This window comes from Podarcis melisellensis (assembly GCF_964234715.1).
Source record: "Podarcis melisellensis genome assembly, chromosome: 1".
Classification (NCBI taxonomy): domain Eukaryota; kingdom Metazoa; phylum Chordata; class Lepidosauria; order Squamata; family Lacertidae; genus Podarcis; species Podarcis melisellensis.
This window is the reverse complement of record NC_138528.1, coordinates 66,186,144-66,204,589: the sequence shown is the minus strand read 5'-3', so window position 1 is coordinate 66,204,589 and position 18,446 is coordinate 66,186,144. Positions and strand designations below refer to the sequence as shown.

At 42.0% G+C, this 18,446-nt stretch overlaps 1 protein-coding gene across 2 annotated transcripts; it reads left to right on the top strand.

Moving 5' to 3' along the window:
- The first annotated feature begins 13,223 nt into the window (after window positions 1–13,223).
- On the top strand, window positions 13,224–17,984 carry LOC309367115 (alpha-1,3-mannosyl-glycoprotein 4-beta-N-acetylglucosaminyltransferase C-like). 2 transcript variants are annotated; one of them, XM_081906446.1, is made up of 4 exons: window positions 13,224–13,414; window positions 14,115–14,293; window positions 15,341–15,479; window positions 16,662–17,984. In XM_081906446.1, exons 2-4 carry the CDS (start codon window positions 14,129–14,131, stop codon window positions 17,792–17,794), a joined length of 1,437 nt encoding a protein of 478 aa, XP_081762572.1. In that variant the 5' UTR covers window positions 13,224–13,414; window positions 14,115–14,128; the 3' UTR covers window positions 17,795–17,984. The 2 variants fall into 2 exon arrangements, with proteins under 2 accessions (XP_081762572.1, XP_081762571.1); XM_081906445.1 differs by having other exon boundaries at window positions 13,225–13,414; window positions 14,061–14,293.
- The last annotated feature ends 462 nt before the right edge of the window (window positions 17,985–18,446 follow it).

Genomic DNA, 18,446 nt, shown 5'->3' with positions numbered 1-18,446 from the left:
CGTCCATTTGTCAAAATCCAAATTATATCTGATGTCTATTGCCCATTTTACCCAGTGGCGTAGCGTGGGTTGTCAGCACCCGGGGCAAGGCAAGTAATTTGCGCCCCCTAACCCATGGATTTGCGCCCCCTAACCCTTGGATTTGCACCCCCTAACCCTAACCCCCAGATGTTGCGGCCGGTGCGGCCGGCCCCCCCTGCACCCCCCATGCTACGGCACTGATTTTACCATAACCTCCTTGACCTCTTCGTCCTTGGCGTCCCAATCTAATAGCTGATTATACATTTTAGATAGCAGTTTAATATTACTTTCTATTATCTCTACCTGGAATTTAGATTTTTTCTCATTCATTCCAATCTTTTTGTCTTCCTTCCATAAGGCGTTAATTTGATGGTACTGCAGCCAACCTGTTAATTTGCTTTTTAACTCTTTGTGTGGTCTAATTTTCCATCCTCTTTCCGATCTTTCCAGGAGATCTTCATAGGTCAATCTCTCACCTTCCATGTTTGTTTTTTTAATAGTTAATATATCAATAGGCGATAGCCACCAGGGGGTATTTTTTCCAATAATTTTCTATTCTTTTCCAACACTTCTAACAGTGTTCCTCTGATAATGTGGTTTGAGAAGCCTTTATGCACCTTTTCCTTATTCTGCCAGAGATAAGCATGTCAACCGAATCTTAAATCGAAGCCTTCTAAATCTAGCAGATCTGTATTTTTTAAGGTAATCCATTCTCTAAGCCAGCAAAGGCACGAGGCTTCATAATACAATCTCAGATTTGGGACCGAGAATCCTCCTCTGTTTTTTCTATCCATTAACAATTCTCGGTCTTTTGCCTTGCCATATGAATTTAGAGAGAATTTTTTGCCAGTTTTTGAAAATTACACTTCCTCTAATCACCGGGACATTTTGAAATAAGAATAATAGTTTCGTTAGTGCTATTTTGATAGGATAATGGAACTGATAGATTCATTGAGAGATGAGGGGAAATATATATATATATATATATATATATATATATATATATATATATATATATGCTTTCGTAGATTTTCACGGGTACAGGAATGCAGGTTTTGGTGTCCTCGGGTGTCTTCCCGTGTAAAAGTTGGGGTGTCTAGGCGACGTTTCGACGAGGTCTCACTCGTCATCTTCAGGCTGGTGCTTTCGGCTTCTTGTTACTGGAACAGAGCAGGATCTCAGTGTTTGAGTTCCTATAAATACTGTTGAGGGGGTGTGGTGTATAGCCTCCAATGTTCTGGGCAGAGAGGAAGTTCCCAGGCTAGTGTGCCTTTTCTTCTTTTGTTCCTTAATTACTTGAGGGATATCTTGAGTGATTTCTTGAGTGATATCCTGAGTACCACTTAGGTGGGTCATTAGGTGTGGATTAGTTGCTAAAGTCTTTGTGTCTTGACCTCTTGAACTTTGTGAAGAGTTTTTCTGAGAAGATGGCTGTACTGCACTTAGTTGTGCTCTGGCTTGGCTTCGTGTATAGGGGCGAGCTGTGGTTTTGTGGCCTGTGTCAGCCAGATCTGTGTAGGGATTGCAGGGGGGTGCAGCATCCGGAGGTGCCACCATGGTTTGGCTACTGGATGGTGTCTGTAATTTATCTGTGGAGAGGGTCTGGGTTTGGGTCTGGTGTGGTTGATTGGTGATGGCGTTCTGTGTGCCTCTGGATCTGGTGTCAGTTTTTGTGGGGAGGGCTACTTTCCAGATGTCTGGCAAGCGGGATGTTCCGGATGCTGCACCCCCCTGCAATCCCTACACAGATCTGGCTGACACAGGCCACAAAACCACAGCTCGCCCCTATACACGAAGCCAAGCCAGAGCACAACTAAGTGCAGTACAGCCATCTTCTCAGAAAAACTCTTCACAAAGTTCAAGAGGTCAAGACACAAAGACTTTAGCAACTAATCCACACCTAATGACCCACCTAAGTGGTACTCAGGATATCACTCAAGAAATCACTCAAGATATCCCTCAAGTAATTAAGGAACAAAAGAAGAAAAGGCACACTAGCCTGGGAACTTCCTCTCTGCCCAGAACATTGGAGGCTATACACCACACCCCCTCAACAGTATTTATAGGAACTCAAACACTGAGATCCTGCTCTGTTCCAGTAACAAGAAGCCGAAAGCACCAGCCTGAAGATGACGAGTGAGACCTCGTCGAAACGTCGCCTAGACACCCCAACTTTTACACGGGAAGACACCCGAGGACACCAAAACCTGCATATATATATATATATATATATATATATATATATATATTCCTTAATATATTTCCACAACACTCAGAAGAGGCTGCATAAATAGCAGCCCAGGCAATGAATGGAAAAGAAACTTGCACCAGCCATACTAGATAGGTTGAGCACATTAGTAACTATATCATTTACACGGTGAAATGTCATGGCAATGATGTACGGCAGGCAGGCTTGAAGATGTGGGAAATATTCATGGAGGCAGACGGAAGGTCAGAGGTGAAGCTGGAGAGAGGGAGTCTGCTGCTTTCATCAGAATGATCAAGAACTTTTGAACTGTGCTGTCATCCTCAAGCAACTGTTTAATATGCAGACTACTGAGCTGTGATGTTAAAATTCCTTCAGAACAAGGTGTGAGGAATATGCATTTTTTTCAAAAATCAGAATTATATATTGAGGCTGCAATACTATAACCACTTACCTGGGAATAAGCACCATTTAATCCAACTGGGTTTACCCCCAAGTACATCTATATAGCGGTTATGGTGAGAGAGAAATTAATTTGCATGATGTCTGTGCAACACAGACCAGTCAACATTTATATACCGTAGATATTTCTGCCTTCCCATCTTTCCTGAGAAATTCTCTCTCCATTCCGTACTTTATGCTGTTCATGTTGCCTTCCTGATTCTCTCAGTATACACTCCTGCTGAGGGATATTTGTTCTACATAACTTATTCACCAACGCACTTTCCTGAGGTGGACGTCTTTCCCGCCTTTTGTTCTCAGATCACCACAGAGTTGACTGTATAGCTCTGCAGATCTTCCATGATCAGTGTTTCTCTTCACAGTTGCTTCTCTGGCAGTCATGGTAAAGCTGCTACAGTTGAATGATTTAAAGTCCACAGGGAACAATGCTGTTTCAGGACATTCAAATATTTCAGAAATGTGGACATTTTCCTTAAATAGCTATGCACGTTAGAAACTGAATTAAAGTTGCCGTGTTGTGTTTCTGCTTTTTAGATTTTCACTAAGTAACTGGATCTCAGCAGTGCTTTAAAGATTTGTTTGAACCAACATGTTTTGATAAATAATTGGCAGCCGTCTTATTCACTGTTCGTGTGTGTGTCTGTGATGTGTTTTCTTTTAGTTCTCTCTGTAGCCTTGGTGCACCTTGATGTCAACAAAGCTGCTAAGGGGAAGAGGACATTGGGACAAAAAGATGGCTCTTGGCTTGCCTAACCACGTTGTACTACTGTGCCCATCCATGCATTAAAACCAGAAAGGCAGACAACCTAAAAGTTGCCATGGGGCTCACAAATCAACTTAGCAGACCTGCATTTCAAAATACATGTTTAGTGAAATACCAAAGTCTTGAAAGAGATTGAGAGTTAACAGTCTGATTTTAAAACACACACACACACACACACACACACACACACACACACTGCTGTCAGAAATTCTACAGCAAACACTAGAGTGAGGTCGCAGAATTCATTAGCAAGCATAAGCCAACTGAGCAGCTCATCTACACTGAAAAAATTCAGACATTGCTGAAACACTTCTGAATGGCAGGGGTAAGGCCACAGTGGTCCTGTTTAAAAGCATATTTGAAAGGGGTAGGCTGAAGTATGACTGTAGAACACAGAGCCTTTTTCTTTTCCAGGTCAGTAGTGTACTTAAAAATGCCTTTTATGCAGCCTGTACTTGTCTTAGCAAGAAAGAAAAAATCTGCAGTAGTTTTTATGGCAAAGCACAGTTCATTCTATAGCTCACAGTAGTGTTAATTTATTCTATTAATATAGGAAAAAAGTGAAACTTAGGGCAGCTGCTTGAGGGGAGGGACATGACATGTCAAAACTAGCAGTTCCCTCTGAATGTTAGAAAGAGTTTGGTGGAATGTGGGGGCATCTCTTCAGCTTCCATTTTGTTTATCCTTACCTAAGCCTTTCTTCTATACCTTACCTAGCCTTTCTTCTATACCTGTTTGTTTCCCAGTCCTTTTTCAGACTCATCCTCATTCATTTGTTCAGCTTGTCTTCTGTCTATCCTTCGGTTCAACTGCTGGATCTACCTGTCTGAAATATGGCAAGGTTAGACCCCTCTTGAGGAACTACCATCTCTCAAAAATTCATGTACCTATATGGGGTGTGGTGGGGGAGGTTTGGGCTATTTTGGTTTCCCAGTGGAAGTAAATAAATGAGAGGAACAAAGATTTAGATTTTGAAATTTTGATTCAGATTTAAGAATCTGAATTGATCTAAACTGAGTTGGGGCCTGATCCAAATTGCCAAATCAGTGTGTGTGTTTGTGTGTGGCTTGCACAACCCTACTCTTACATATAAAACAAGAAAGATACCAGATGTATCTTTTCATAGGATGTAAAATATTGATTATGGTCATTGTTTATCACAGATATCCCAGGATTGCTGGGATTTTCCTCATAACTATATAGCCCATCTCAAGAAGCACAGGGATAAGATGGGTGTTCTCCTGAATGCCTTGCATTCAGTCATTCTCTTTGCTTTCTCCCCATGGCTTTCTCTGCCACCTTCAAAATCCCATTGTGTCACTGCTTGTGAACCCAGCTACCCCAAACTGCAAACACAGATGAGGATTAGCTCCCTGCAGTCTCACACTAACTCGTTGCTGAACGTAAATAATCTTAATTGAGTAATCATAGCTTTTCAGCCCTGTCTTGATACGCAAGATAGGCACATTAATTGGCAATCTTTCCCCACTGTTACAGATGTATCATTAGAATATAGATTCTGTTATTACAGTGATTGTGAAGCCTTCATTTTTAAGATGTTTTAACTTTGTTTTCTTTGCAGTCTAATGTGTTGAATTATCTGTGATCATTTTACAGGTGTCAATATAGGTGTCTTTGAGATGCTGAAGGACATGTGTGGAAACGTGATAAATTTATCAAAAGTTACCACTACATGTTTACTATTTTCTTTTTCATTCCTTATCACAAGTATCAGAGCAAATTCACCAAAATAAATGTCTGCCCTTAACAATCAGACCTAGTAATTAAAATCAGTGGTCCACACTGATTAATCACTTTGTTGATTCATTAGTTGACTAGTGATCAATCAGGAAAAGGAATGAAAGCTTCAAACCCTGAAGTTGTTCATCTTACACCAGGCACTTATTTCCCTAACAAATTGCCACTCTGGGATAAAGAGTACTTTATTCCTGAATCACCCCCTGTAGATTTGTTTATGGCAACAGACACCCAAATTCTACTGCCACCGAACAGCTTGTTGACTGTAAAAGTCACAGCACAGTAACTACATGCAGCCATCTGAGACCAATAAAACTGTGTCAGAATCTGTGGCATGGCTGTAATATTGAATTGAACGTAGCTGAAATGTGGTTTGAAAAAGCTGGGTGGCGATCGCATAAAAGGAACCGGCTTGTTTTGATACAACAGTCGGAGTCACTGGCATGTCGTCTGTTTAAAACAGAGATTCTGAGACAGCTGCTCTCGGGGAAGAACCACAAAGCAGAATACCTAACATGGAGAACAATGAGGTTGCCTCCTTTGTGGCCCAACAGGCTGCGTCAATTGTGACAGCAGAGCTTCCCCTCTTCAAGAGCAACAGATTGCAAGGCATCCGGCAAGTTACCCTTATGTGGCAAAATGCGCTGCGCCGAGCAGAGCAGGGCTACGTGCTGCAATATGGCAAAACAGATTGCATAGCATTAGCACTGCTGACAATGGGGCATTCATTAAGTGGGACAACAGGGTCATGGAAGAGTTTGTAGGAACTCCATTGGCCGGGCCCGTGTTAGCATATGCATATCGGAGCGACATATGGCAGCTGGTAACTTTCCTGTCACAGATGTGGAAGCTTTTGTTTTGATAGAGTGTTTCATGATGATCCAGTACATTTCCCTCCCTCCCCTGTTTCATGGGTGAGCAAAATGAATAAGATTAAAGTTTCTGGTCGGTTGTCTGGTTTTGATTGCAGAAAATCTCTCTTGCTTGTTTCATGCTCTGTAGTGCAATCTATCCATTGGCTACGGAAGTGCTGCTTACTGCTGCATATCTAACAGAAAACTGATTTGCAAAAACATGGAAACTTAAGTTTCTTTTTGAAAACTGTGTGCTGTTTTAATTTTCTGCTTAAACGTGTCTGAGCTGCTGTTGTTTTTGATGTTTTGTTTTGCTGGGAGACCTTTTTTGTCTTGTTGTCTAAAATATTCAATCAATGCATTAATTTATTAAATTATTCTCACCAAGGTGATCCACTCACTAATGGCTCTTTTTTAATATGTGGGGTTTTAAAAAAAATCTAAAGTTGAGCAACGTGTTCCTCTGTGGGAAAGATTTCAGTGCTGAGAAGATCGTTATTTTTATATCGTAAGGTCATGATCCAGCGCACATGTTCCCAATTCACAAGTCCTGTTGAGCCAATGTGATTTTGGTGCCAATAACTTTGTGCTAAATCAGTCTCTGAGGGTAACTGTTACTAAGCTGGTTATTCTAAAAACCTACCATGTTTTAAATGCTGTGATATTTCTGTTTTTAAATCTGCAGATGGACTATTTGAGTGGTTGATTTCCTGAGTTCTGAATTAATTCTGCCACCAGTGCTATTTGTTGTCAACACTAAAACTTGTTTACTTGTAAATCAGGTTTTTACTTTAATTCAGACTAACTTTTAGCAGAATGTGTGTTTCTGTTTAAATAACTACTTTAATTCATTTTAAAATGTGAATGTTGAAGCATTTGCCTGCTAACTCAGAATCAGTTCTATACAGTACTATAGAACACAACATTAGTTACATTCATTGAAACTGCAGAAACTTTTATGTGTGAACAAAAGCAAGCAAAGTTATACTCAGTTACTGAAGAAAGCTGAGGTCATAAAAATCCTTAAGTGCACCTGCCAACTATATTACTCTATTCTGCAGAGGCCATCTGTAAGCATGACGAGATAATTTGTTCCTCTAGGCTTCCTCCTCCATTGGGAATGCTGACAAAAGTGCCTATTGTTACAGGTTATATTGTAAAAACTGCCTGGATTTTTTATAATGATTACTTTAATTGTGACAACACACACACACACACACACACACACACACACACACACACGCCAAGGAATCTAGATGGAAAATGCCAACCTTTATCAAACATACAATTTGGAATGGGCTGAGATGATACAGAAGAACATCGTTGTTTACTTTTTGCCTCTGTTGTTAATGTTTAATGATTGACTTTTAATGGTTTTAGTCATATGTTCTGTTGCTCCTTCTGCCACAGAGAACTGGTCAGGTGTACAGTGGTACCTCAGGTTAAGAATTTAATTCATTCTGGAGGTCCATTCTTAACCTGAAACTGTTCTTAATCTGAGGTACCACTTTAGCTAATAGGGCCTACCGCTGCCGCTGCACGATTTCTGTTCTCATCCTGAAGCAAACTTCTTAACCCGAGGTACTAGATCTGGGTTAGCGGAGTCTGTAACCTGAAGCATCTGTAACCTGAAGCGTCTGTAACCCGAGGTACCACTGTACTGGTAAAAGACAGGGCTGCAACCACCAGGAAGTTCCTGGTTTGAATCTTGCATCAGGCGAGTCACTCCATCTCGGCCAATGGCAATCGGAGAATAACAACACTGGCTTACCTCACAGCTTTACTGTTAAGGGTTACAGCTGGAGAAATAACCAGTGGCCTTCCAGTTATTGCTGGATTACAGCTCACATCATCTCTGACTGGTGGCTATGCTGACTGGGACTGATGTTGCACTCCAACATCTGAGGAATCACAAATTACAGAATTGTAGAGTTGGAAGAGACCACAAGAGTCATCTAGTCCAACCCCTTGCAATGCAGGAATCTTTTGGCCAACGTAGGGCTCAAACCCATGTCCCTGAAATTAAGAGTCTCACACTCTACCAACTGAGCTATCAGCCACCTTGGCATTTGCTGTCACAGAACAATAGAGTCAGGACCTTGCCTTCCATCATCAAGAAAGGGTAAATGGTCTCATTCTCTGCACTGTAGCAGCAGCAGTCTCCATCACAACAGCACCTTCAGTATAAGGGAAAGCACTGATGTCAAGCTAGACATAAGGGGTGAAAAAGCCTTGCACATGTTTTTAAAGTCAGCGTAATTTATGAGGAATAAATATTATCTGTGGTTGTGAGTTGTGGCAACTAGATACAGTAGTGCCTCCATAGTAAGGGCCTGTATGCATGACCAAGATCAAGTTTGGAATCCAGTTTTGGAAAAGTGCATGACTCGGCCCAAAGCACTTTGGAGGCTGCCCAAACTATCAAAGAGCACTGAACAGGCAACAACAAGACAATACATTACTTCAACATCCTTCCCCCATAGCACTTTGATTAGCGAGTCCAGGTGAAATCATTCCCTCTGAATAGATGCTGGGCACGTAAGTCACAAAAGAGCTCACCCTCTCCCCACCTTGGCATATTCCTTGTAAGGAAAGTGGGGAGAAGTAGCTTGCTCATACCGTAGGTGACCAGGTGAATGCACAGAATTTCAGACAGGCAGCTGACTGAATTGGCAATGGAAGGCTGGACCTCTCCATTCCTCCACCAGTCAACTTCATTTCTGTACTCACTAGGGAGGAATGGAAGCCTTCCTTTGCCAACTTCTTTGGTAGTAAGCTTAAAAAAACCCAGAACTAGGCTGCTGAGAGTTTGGTATCCTGTGTCATCATGCTGTGGCCAGCATGGGAACACCGCCTACAAGTCTCTGAGCTGGCTACTAAAAGGAAATGGCAGGCTAGTAACTTTTCTGGGCTATTTACAAGGCTGAATTATGTACGGCCTATATGTTTTCTCTATACAACAAGGTTGTGGCTCCAAGACAATAATGCCTCATTGTGATTCACAGCATGATAATTGCCCCCATATGCATAAACCAGTATCACATCTGCTGGGAAGCACATCTGACCAGCAGCAGGTGGGTTTTCTGCATTTGTCAAAAGAATAAACGAGTTGCCGTGTAAATGGAGCCACCTAGTGGTTAATATTGATCAGTAACATCATAAATCATCCAGAAAAAGAAAAGTATTTAAGCAGACCCATTAAAAAAGACAAACATAGTAGGGCAACACCTTTATTAGGCCTACCATAATATCAAAAGTTAGTAAGAATGACTTTGAGTACTCCAAGTGGAAGATTACAGCTAAAGAGAAATATAGAAGACTACAGGGTTTTGTATTTTCAAAAATGAGGGATTTTATCTTCAGGTCTACTGTCTCTTCTGATACCCCATCTTATTCTAGAAGCTAATGCAGACTTGCAGCATGAATACCACACCACTTTCTCTCTCCCCCCCCACCCCCCTGCTCTGCCTCCCACCAGACTCTGAGCTGGTGAAGAGTTCTGGAGAAAGTTGCTCACTATTTTGTGTGGCCAAAAATAATAATAAAAATAATTCAACTAAGTTTTAGAATTATCAAACATGTTTGGCTATGATAGCTGCACACTTCAAGCAACACAGGCCCAAAGCATGAAAATCTCTGAATGTCTCATGCAGGTAGGTCTGCCTGAAACAAGAAACATGAACCCAAGAGAACAGTTGGACCTATTCCTCCAGAACATATTTTTAAGGCAAAGTCAGGGTGCATCCAGATGGGTGTTAATTATGGGACTGGTGCTCATTATGCATAGTTTTTTTAAAAAAACCTAATCCATATGTGTTTTTATCTACTTAATCTAGCTATACCTATATATATGTGTATGTATATATATGTATATGTATGTATGTATGCATGCATGCCTTACACTACAAATGAGTCCTTAATATGTGTGTATACACACACACCAAGGACTCATTTGCCGAGTGAGGCCTTTATCTTGGAAGCATCCGTAAAGAGAATGTTGCTGTAAGGAAGCAATGTTTCATAGCAGCCAAACTGTATCTGCAAGATTCCAAGAAGTAACTTGCAAAAGCCTTGGCTTTCTTGTAGAGAGCAGAGACAGTGCTCATTTCCATATTAATTGCTTCCGGGGGGGGGGGGGGATCCTTTTGCAACTCCATCAACTCAGAAAATTGCAGGAATCAAAGGACAACATTTCGGCCAGTGTACCGGCATGCAGTTCATTTCCTGCTGTTTTCATGGGGGAATCGTGGAGGGACAGAAACATGCATGTGCTGAAAGGGTGGGGGGCTAGAGACCTTGTCCAGTGACATTTGTTGTTGTGCCACACCATGGTCAGTGATGTGAATGAAATTTAGTGCAAAATGCCAGTATATCAGTCAAAAGGCCAGAGAACCATAATGCAACAGGTACTGCAGTGTGAAAGGAACATTAGGAAACAGGACAGAAGAATGAGCATTATTATCAGGAAAACTAAAGTGATTTCCCCCACATCTGAATCCACCCTCATTCTACCCAGCATTCCATTCAAGGCTCCCCTCCACTTAGACTTCTCTGACGACAGATTCGTATTGAGCATGTTGGGAGAACACCCTTCTTAAATTCCATTGCCTAGCACTGACCACAAAAATTCCTTTTCAGTAGAAACTACAAGCACATCACACTGCTTTTAGACAAAATCACATGCGAGATATTCTCTTTGACCCAGTACAACAAACGCCTTTCCCAAAAGATGCAGCTCAAACCGCGAAATCTTTCCAGAAAAATCACCCAAGCACAGTGTATGGAAGAAAAAGGCACAGTGCCTGTCAACATGCCAGTCTCGTCAAGCATTCAAAACAAGCCGTTTCCTAGCCTTTTTACCACAGAAGCAGCAAGGGCCGTCTTCAAGCTGACCCAGGTTTCAGATCAGATCATTGGACCATTTTCTAACTGTAATCTACAGAATCTATTCCCTCACCCTCATTTGTCATTATAATGGTGGGATAGGATTCAGCCCCAGACTCACCTTGCCAGGCCTATAACAGTGCTTCCATCTGACGAGGTGAACTGTAATCCCTCAAAAAGTTAGGGTGTACAAAAAAAATCTGGTAATCTCTTAAGGGCCACAGGCCTCTCTTTTCTTTCATCTGAAAAAGCTGCTGCCTATGATGTTCACCTTACAATTTGAAGCATGAAAGGCAACACAGCCCTCTAACGGAAGGCTAAATATTTTAATTCAACCAAGTTGATAAGGAAGACTCTCCTGGAATAGGGAAGGGGGGCAAGGAGAGAAATAAGTGCCATTATAAAGAATTTTGTGGCTTCATACAGGAGAGGGAAACGGCTTCCTGTTGCAGATGGGAGGAATGAAAGTGCCAAAAAATCTTGATGCCCTTTTGACTGGAATCCCAGGTTCCCAAACACTGAATGTTGTTTATAAGCACAGAATTGCTGAGTGGCATCACTCCTATTGTGTGTTATGTTGCCACCTAACTCCCAAGGCAATAGAGCAAGCTGCGGAAGCCGCAGCAGGGGTCCCTTTTAAACATGAAATCAATGTGCTGCATCTGTCGAAATCCTTGAAAGCCACAGGCAGTGAAGCCAAATTCCAGATTGTCGACTCAGCAGGGGTGTTGGGCTAGACCTGTGCATTCAGCATCTGAGTTTGGCTTATTAGCTGTCATCGGCTGGCAACTGCTTACAAGCTCTTTAGTTGGAACCTGAGGAATTGGAGATTTCCTCTTACACACACACACTCTCTCACTCTTATTTTTCAGATACCAGAAGGGGCAGCACAAAACATCCTTATTAGGCTTGATTTACTGACTTGGCATTTGGGTGAAGTGGAAAGGCCTCACTGGAGACTTGTTAGCACAAATGACCTTTGGCGCTGATGGACATACACAGATTAACTTTTTTTAAAAATGTTTAAAATGTTTCCAGGAACAAGTCTTATGTCCACAGTCTACATGCTACAGGGATGGAGACTTGCTGTGGGAAGAGCGCTGTGAGTGAAAAGGGTAGGTTTGTGGTCCTCCTTTTTAGAGGTCCCTTACCTGGCAACATACAACTGGTAAGGCTTAAGTGCTGTTTCCTCTTCACATATCGAGGATTACAAGTGTACGTGTGTCTGCAGGTGTACATGAAATGCACGATCAGGGCTGAAGTGACTGTATTGTACACATACAAGGTAGCAACAGCCAATTGTCATAAGCTGGGGGCCCTGTGGGTGAGTGGCTCTCATGTCCAATACACTGTCCATTTGCTTATCTGTGTTCCATGCCTGCAACCACTTAGTTGAATCCCACCAACAGATGAATACAAGCACTTTCACATATCTGTCAACTGCTCTCATGTGATTTGGGGCCAAGATTTCACTCAGGAAAAACAATTTTTTTTCTGGGTCTGCAATCTCACATGGCACCCCAAAATGCATGCTTTTGGGCACTGTGCCCCAAAAAGCATTTTTCCGGGTCCTTGATCTCACATGGGTCACATGATTCACATGGGATTTTGGACCCAGAAGATGGTGTCCCATGTTTGGGTTGCAGAGCGTTGGAAGGTAAGCTTTCAGCCTTTACTATTATGTGCATATTATGATAGGAATGAGGAACCTTTTTCAGACCAAGAGTCACATTTGTTCCTGAGGAGCCTTCCTGGGCTGCCTGCCAGTGGTAGGTGGGACTAGAGGCAAAATTGGGCAGAGGAACAGATGAAACCCTTTTCATTGTAAGCCAGTTTGCGCTCTCTCTCTCTCTCTCTCTCTCCCCCCTCACACCTCCATCCAGGTAAGGAAGAGTCTTTGCCAGAGCTCAGAGACAGAGCCCTGCCAGAGTCAGTGAGGGCTGTGGCCTGGGAAGACTCTGAAGGGCTGGCATTTGTTCCCTGGACCTGCAGTTATTCACCCCTGTATGGGGGGGAGGTCCATAGGTCAATAGAAGGCCCTGTGCTTTGCACAATACTGCAGAAAAAATAGGAGTTCTAGAAGTGTGTGAGGGAAATAACATTCCTGTTTAAAAAACAACTGGAATGGAGAATTATATTTGGACAACAGGTATCTCATACAGGTCATAGATAAATTCATATGAGCTACCTTATCACATGGTGTTGAGGTACACCAGTCCATCCAGCAGCAGTGGTGGGAGAGGATCATAGGAGAAGGTTCTAGTTCTATTGATCAGCTGACAGGTTCTGTAGCAGTTGGAGGCTTCTGGGAAGAGAGAGAAGGAATTGCAGTTGGGCCCCACCAGACCAGACCATGAAGGATGTTCACTGACACAAAGCTTCATAAGGAGGAGAACAATTGTTTTACACTCTCTCTGTTCCTGCACAGTCGTTGCTGCACAGGTACATAGTGAGCTGAGTCACTTGGTAAGCCCTGTTGTGTTTCCTCAAAAGGATGAACATATTTTACTGTTTGTATAGGACAAACATATACTTTACTGTACAAAAAACATTAAGGGGAATTGTAGTCAGGATGTGGGGAAGAGGCACTGGATACCAGCATGCGTGGGGATAGCTGGCTAGTAGAGACTTCAGTTCTTCTCTGGTCTTCATAAAACTCAAGCCAGAAAAGAGCTCAGAGGGCTTTAATGCTCATCTCATATTTAAAGTAAGCAAGCTGAGTCACCGAGGTTCATATTCCAAGGCAAGGGATTAAGGAACTCAGCAACATCTCTATGCAAACCTGTTGACAGGAGTTCTTTTTGCTCCTCTGTAACCAGTGTGGATATTCTTTTCAGCAATCTCCAGGAACCCCAATGCAACCTTCTTACATAAGGTCTAAATTTGGCCTAAAATCCTGAGTAGACTTGCGCTCCACACCCAAGGGAGAAGCTAATTCTGCAATGTTTCTAATGATTAGCATTTTTTGTGATCATAATATCACTGTATGCCCAGATTTAACAAAAAGGAATTTTGTATCATTTTGCTTCTAAAAGATTTGCTCAGCGCAAACACCTATTTTTTTTAAAAAAGTGCATATATTAAAACAACATAATTTTCATTTTCATTTCAGAACCTTTTCTTGCCGTAGCAAGAGTATTAAGACTGGCCGTTTCCATTTAAACAGGCCCTTGGTGGGAAATGGCAATGGTGCACAGGAGCCTGAAGAAGTCACTAGCCTGCTACTGGGGGAACTTTTCTAGGTTATGCTTTTTCTTAGGACTCTCCATTGTATTGTCTGCTATTATTTGGAAACAAAGCAAGGAAACATGCAATTGTCCCAAATGGGAAGAATCTGGATTAAAGGTAGGTAACAAAGAGTTGTCGGTAGGATTTCCCCATGAGGTTATTGGCACTTCACACAACATTTATGTGATGATGCATCTCCAGAGGAGGTGAGGGAAAAGCCCCGAACAGCTTCAGCTGAAGCACCTTTCCCTGTACAGTGGTACCTCGGGTTACAGACGCTTCAGGTTAAAGGCGCTTCAGGTTACAGACTAACCCAGAAATATTACCTTTGCTTCAGGATGAGAACAGAAATCGCATGGCGGCAGTGCAGCAGCAGCAGGGGGCCCCATTAGCTAAAGTGGTACCTCAGGTTAAGAACAGTTTCAGGTTAAGAACGGACCTCCAGAACGAATTAAGTTCTTAACCTGAAGTACCACTGTATATTCTTGACTGAGAATTGAAATTTCTTGAAAGTATATTCAGGGCTCCATCAGTGGAAGTGATGCATTGTGTGGAGATGGGTAAGAAAGTCTTTCCCATGGTGACACCTGGTTATTGAACTCTGTGGACCCCTTCCCTCTTCCTGAGCGCTTGTCCTCAGCTGATATGCCAAGTTCAATGTGATATTATTGATTATCAAAGTCCTTGCATGCCGCACATACTGGTTACCTGACAGTCTATTCCTTCCCAAGTCCTTGGACAATAAGCTAAGCCCTGTGGAAAGCTAGTAGCTGTGTCTGCAATGTGTGTGTACATCAAATTATGGGATGCATTACTAGTTCTTCTGCATGGGCATCTATGGATTCAGCCCATTGTTCAGAACTATGCCATTCATTTCTATATTTTATTATAGTGCTACCAGAGTGCACGGAGCTTTGTAATTTGCAAGAGAACATAACCCTGCCTTCAGGGGTTTAAAATCTAAAATGCAAGACGGGGTAAAGCAGATGAAGGAAGGCTGCATATTGGGCTTAGTTGCAGAATTTCTGAGGAATGGGATATGCCATCTTGTAGGGTATAGAATTCTGCATAATAATATAACATAGGATTCACACAGTGATGGAGTTATGAGAAAGGAAGCCTCACAGCTGATATAAAAAACAGTCTACTGTTGTTATATTTAAGGATACAGATAAAATGGAGACAATCAACTCAGAAAATATTATATTGAAGAAGAATCCAGATTTCAATGTAATGGAAAGTGCTACAGGTCTCTTACCTATTCAGTATAAATATCTCTTGGGATCACCTCCTTCAAGAAAGAGTAAGTAACTATGAGGGGAATTGAAACCTTAATGGTTTGTGGAGGGAAATAATGTAAAAATAATTAACTCTCCCATCATCTGCCTGGTAAAAAGGTAAAGGGACCCCTGACCATTAGGTTTAGTTTCGGACTTTGATGTGCTTTCGAACTGCTAAGTTGGCAGGAGCAGGGACCGAGCAATGGGAGCTCACCCTGTTGTGTGGATTCAAACCACCAACCTTCTGATCAGCAAACCCTAGGCTCTGTGGTTTAGACCACAGCGCCACCCACATCCCTGCCTGGTAAGCCATCTAAATACATGATTTGCCTCATTATGATTTTCCTCGAGATCATTTTCTATGTCAATTTTCAACAAATGCATTTTAGAACAACTGTTAGCCCTGAACACACTGTATATCAGGGGTGCCTAACCAGTGGTTCTCCAGATGTTGTTAGACTCCAACTCTCTTCAACCCCAGCCAGTGGTCAGGGATCTAAGTGGTCAACAGGCCTTTAAGACATGCTTGTGGTTACTGAAGTATTTTCTAGCAAAGTCAGCAGAAATAACCCAATCACGCCCATGATCTGCCACACTGAGTTTTCACCCCAGAAACCACCTATTTGCTTTGGAAAGGGGTAACCATGTGTTAATTGGTCAGGAGAGGATGAAATGCAGGATCTTGGCATGGCTCTTATGGACAGGAGGGCTGGTCTTGCACAGTTGCCAGAAGGCTGAGTCATGAAGGAGTCTCTGCCATGAACTCCAACGACACTACTGCTCATTTGCAGCAGCCCCAACTACACCCTCAGGATCAGCTTTTTGGGGAGGGGCAGTGGGAAAGAAGACAGCCAGGAAAGGAGTGTTGAACAAGAAAAATTTGATTCATGCTGCTGTAGATCGAGCTTACACTCTCACCCCCCTATTCAGTGCTATTTTTCTAGAAAAAGAGGTGCTGGAACTCACAGTGAATGCCTCCCTTGTTCTCTTAGAATGGCAATGGTGCCCACCTAAGAGGTGCAGGAACTGATTTCCAGTGAGTTCCAGCTGGGGAAAAAGGCCTGCCCATATTGCAGATGGGGAGCTGACATGAATAATAATAAAGCCACAAGATTGTGGTGATATTCAAATAACACACCCGGTGCTTTGAACATACAAAATGCTGTATAAATGCTCAATATTCTTATAGTCTTTACTTGTTCTAGGATTCTTGACCATTGGAATCTCTTCTTTCCACAAAAAGAAGGAACACCTTTTGCTGAAGACAATTGATTCCATTTTCAGTCACTGCCGCCAAGAAGAATTAAATCTGATCACCGTAGTTATATACCTAGCCAATAACGATTCTAAACTGAACGAGGAAAACGCCGAGGAGATGAAGGCTCAGTTTAATGCGCATGTGAAAGCAAGAAGGCTGCTTGTCGTACAAAGCTCTTTAGAAAGTTACCCCCCTGTGCACAATCTGAAAGTAGATCTTTGGGGCAAAAACATCAAATATAAATCTAAACAGAATGTAGATTATGCTTATTTAGTTAACTTTTGTGCCAATCTCTCTCAGTATTATTTGATGCTAGAGGATGACACTGCCTGTGCCACTGGTTTTGTGTCCATTATACAAAGCTATGTAAGGACGATGGAGGAATCCTGGACCACAATAGCATTTTCAAGGCTAGGCTACATAGGGAAGCTCTATCATAGCTCTGATCTCACCAAACTAGCTCGGTTTCTCTTGATGTTTTATGATGTTATTCCTGCGGACTGGCTCATGACATATTTTCATAAAACCAAAATGCAAGGAGAAACTATTTTCTATTGGCCTTCTCTCTTCCAGCACGTAGGGAGAATTTCTTCATTTCATGAGCTGGAAGTACAACACAGAGATTCAGAGTTTTATGAAGACATTGGAAGTTTGGGCGATGCCCTTACTGCTTCCTGTTTCACAAACATGCAAATATATAGAAATTACAAACCGGCCAATGTGTGTCCCCCTGGAAAGGGTGTCTTTTGGGGGATGAATGTGACAGCAAAAAGCTACTTCACCATTGTTTTTGACAACCCAATTATTCCCCAGAAGATTCAGATTTACACAGGGTCAGCCGAACATAGCACAGACATTCTTCATAATGGTTTTGTAGAAAAGGGCAGGCTCAAAGTCCACTTAAATGAACGTCAAACATGCCTATCCTTCATACGAATTGGGGATTTTAAGTCTGGATTTTTTGAAATGGAAGATCAGACTAATAAAGGTGACATTGAATGCCTTCGAATAAAATCTACAGCTCCACAAAAGCACTGGCTGAGGATAAGGAGAATTAGTATTTGGGTGAAGAAGAGTTAATTTCACATTCTATTATTTCATGCACTGCAGAAAGGTATAATGAATCTTGCTAACGACAATTATATAAATCAACATTTCACCTTCTGTAATGGATGGCTCCTTTGTTTCTCTTTAAAATAAAACAAAACAAAATGGTTGAATAGAAAGCAAAAAGCAACACCTTACATAATAAACATTTTCCCACCAAGCACTTATGTCTGTGAGTGCCTTTTTACATACGTGGCTTCTTTGTGAAATTCCTTGTCTATGATGTACGCACATCATAGAAATTATCCAAAGACAAGAAACTGGACCAAATGATTAAAGGACTTTTATAAGATCAGTTTCACTGAAGCTCTGAATTAAAAATGTATGGGAAATTCTCAAGATTTGATTTTGTTTTTTAATAACTATAGTGGGAGTTCTGAACGTGCATTACTGGCAAAGACTAAGGCTGCCTTCATAGTGCAGCAGAGTGTGGAACATGTGACTCTACAAGTGTTGGACTATGACTTCCAGCGTCCCTCACTACTGCCCTTGCTGACTGGGGCCTGACGGAGTTGGAGTGCTACACCCCTGCAATACACACTTATCTGTGAGAAAGTCTCACAGAACTCAATGGGCCTTACTTCTGACTAGACATGGGCAGGATTGCACTTGTATTCCCTGAAGA